Source organism: Oncorhynchus kisutch, linkage group LG3, assembly GCF_002021735.2.
Source record: "Oncorhynchus kisutch isolate 150728-3 linkage group LG3, Okis_V2, whole genome shotgun sequence".
In the NCBI taxonomy this organism is placed as follows: Eukaryota; Metazoa; Chordata; class Actinopteri; order Salmoniformes; family Salmonidae; genus Oncorhynchus; species Oncorhynchus kisutch.
In genome coordinates, this window is record NC_034176.2 from 27,965,104 (window position 1) to 27,968,155 (window position 3,052).

At 44.0% G+C, this 3,052-nt stretch overlaps 1 protein-coding gene across 1 annotated transcript; it reads right to left on the reverse strand.

Moving 5' to 3' along the window:
• Positions 1 to 358: 358 nt before the first annotated feature.
• On the reverse strand, positions 359 to 2,816 carry LOC116371033 (uncharacterized). Its single transcript, XM_031819955.1, has 3 exons — positions 1,042 to 2,816; positions 771 to 852; positions 359 to 604 (listed from the first exon to the last, which is right to left on the reverse strand). Exons 1-3 carry the CDS (start codon positions 2,590 to 2,592, stop codon positions 486 to 488), a joined length of 1,752 nt encoding a protein of 583 aa, XP_031675815.1. The 5' UTR covers positions 2,593 to 2,816; the 3' UTR covers positions 359 to 485.
• Between the last annotated feature and the right edge of the window lie 236 nt (positions 2,817 to 3,052).

The following is a 3,052-nucleotide window of genomic DNA, read 5'->3' on the forward strand; positions in this document are numbered from 1 at the left end:
TAGACAACATCTGGTTATCTGACAGTCTATGCAGCAACTATTGTATTAGAGTCAAGCTGTGGTTATTTTATTTATTTTCCTAGACAAGTCAGTTCAGAACAAATTCTTATTTACAATGACAGCTTAGGAACAGTGGGTTAACTACCTTGTTCAGGAGCAGAACGTCATATTTTTACATTGTTAGCTCAGGGATCTGACCTAGCAACCTTTCAGTTACTGGCCCAATGCTCTAACCACAAGGCTACCTGCTGCCCCAAGTCCTGCCAACTCAAAAACTGCACAATAAATGTATAACCAAGGGGGAACTAGGGCATTTCTCTGAGAAAAGCTGCTTCAGTTTTACTAATCTTCCAAAACACTTGAAATTCTTGTAAAATCATTGCCATTTATTTGATCAAATATACTTTGAAAGGGTAGACATGCAGAAATTCCTCTTGTCAAAAGTCTTGCTGTTACAAAAGTAGTTCCTCATGCAGCGTAACAGGTTACAGGTTCTTCTTGGTGAAGCGCCTGAATGGCTTCATCATTGCTGAAAAGACCCTGACAATCAAGGATCGTTTTTTGACAGGCTGAGATATGGAGGGAGAAACCTCTCCAACTGGAGCTAGAAACACAAGATAAATGGATGGGATAAGAGAGAGAGAGAGAGAGAGAGATGCAGTATAGTAATGTTGAAAAATAAAAGTGCTATGAGTTTGGTAGGCATACCTATGTTTCTAACACACACATAAACAAAACTACAAGCTATAGCAGAGCTCTAAAGTCCTTACCTATGCAATGTCCATCAGTAGAGGGAATCTCAGTCTGTTCCTGGACTGAATGGCAGTCCTTTTTGTTTCCTCTCTTGGAACGCTAACAGAAGAAAGGTAAAGAAAATGGTACAGAGAATAAATAAATAAATGGAACACTTCTGAATCCAAGGCAACAATTTAGTGATTAATAAAACATATTTATCTCATGTATTTGTCTTATCATATCAATAACATCAATAACATCAGCACCTAACTGGAACCAAAAACAAATGCTAACTCCCTGCTATACCTTGAAGTTGATCCTGAGTTTGGTCATTGAAAAGCAAAGGAAGCTCCTTCTTGCTTTCTGCTCAGCCCCCCTCTCTGTCTCAGCCTGGTCTGATGGGTTTGTTGCAGCAGAAGCTGGTCTTGACGCCTCCTTGCATCCCTGTACCAGCTGCTGGGTCAAGGACTTTACCAGGACTCTGTCAAATGCAGGGTCCTGGGAGGAAATAGCTGCTTGCAGGGTGTTATAAGAGCCAAACTCCTCCATGAGGTTTTTATGTACACCTCTGAACACCCTTTGGATGTTCAGGTTCTGGGAATATGCCTGTGTCCTGGAGAATCTAGATGCAGCACAGAACTCAGACAGGACTTGTCTGATGAGTTGCTGAGATGTTGCTGTCACGTCTGCTGCCTGTTGGGAGGGTCCATCTAGGGTTGAGGGTCTGATCTCCGATAGCAACCTTATCACCAGTATGGCGACCAAACAGATGACATCATCTTTGCTGGAGTCCATCAAGTACTGCAGTGGGAATGCAGAGGCACTGCTGATGTCCGGGGTGATTAAGAGCTCCCTCAGATGGCCAGAGCTACTGGGGATACACTCCTCCTTCTCTTCAATGTCAATCCCATCTCCCTTTGGTACCAAAGAGGTTCCCTTGCTGGTGAAAGACGGAGTGGAGGATCGAAAAGAGGCTTTAGCACTCGGTGGTCGACTGCTGTCAGTCATTGGACTGTTACGATGCAGGGGTTCATCTGTGTGTGCCATCATCTTTGTCTTTAGGTCACTTGAAGAAATCTCTGGCATTTTAGAGACCCTGGTGTCGATGCAGGAGCTCCTGACGATGGGGCAGGTCAGATCAAAAGGCACTTCGTCAGGGATGGGAGTGCCAGGGAGGTTGATCTCTAACTCACACTCTGACCTAGGACTCTTTGAAGAGCTGGACAAGGAACTACGACCATTTAAAGAAGTGGACAAAGATGAACAGGTTCTAGGGATGTCTTGGCAGACTTGTTCACTGTCATCCTCACTTTTCTCAACCTCCTTCAGCATAGTTCCTACCACATCATTGATCTGAAGGAGCTCCCTGGAATCCTTCATTCGCCCTAAGTTTGAGATTTCACTCTGGATAGCAACCAGGATTTCCCCAAGGGTCTCTTTGGAAGAAGCATTTTCTGTCCTTTCGGATCCGGGTGGCTTCAGCCCTGTGAAGAAATCCTTAAGTGTGTTCTTCATACTGACGCAGATGGTCTTAGCTGTTGACCAAAGCTTCTCCTCTGATATTTTAACACTCAATTCAGTATCATCCAGTTGGGAGCCCCCGTGGGAGCACTGCGAAACTCTCCCACTTCTTTCCAGTAGCACAGTGTCAGTGGACTCATTTTTCTGGAAAATAGTCGCCATTCCTTTGACAAAGGTTTCCACTAATCCAGAGGCTGTATTCTCAGAGGACATGGAGGACATGGATTCTGAAAGGACATGGATCTCTGATGGTGAGCTAGATGATAAGCCAGCCTGCAGACTTTTCTGAAGACCAGTATGGCTGATCTGTGTGATAAAGGAATGACTGGATCTCATCAGCACTTTACTCACTGCCTCTTCTGCCTGAGTCTGGAAGTCATTGCTAGAGAGCTTCTTAATGCTCTGAATCAGACTAGTAGAGGACTCTGTGATTCTGACACTCTCTTCTGAGCTCAGTTGAGAATATTGAGTACTCACGCTCAAGTCTTCATTGGGTGAGGGTGACTGGGAAATAGTATAGTCATCGAGCTTTGATAGGACACTATCAACAAACCAACAAGCCTCTAGGACTCATCAGATGAACTGACAACGGCCAGGATTTACTCTCCACTTTTGATAACTCTGACTTGTAGATGGAAAAAACTTTCTGACATCAGAAACTTTGCTGATTCAATAAACAATTCACGTTCAGGGAAAAAATCAGTTACATTGTAATCCTGCATATATTTTCCCTTTTGTCAACTTCAAAATTGACGTATCCTCTCGATCCCATACCTCCCTTCCACCCCATCTATCT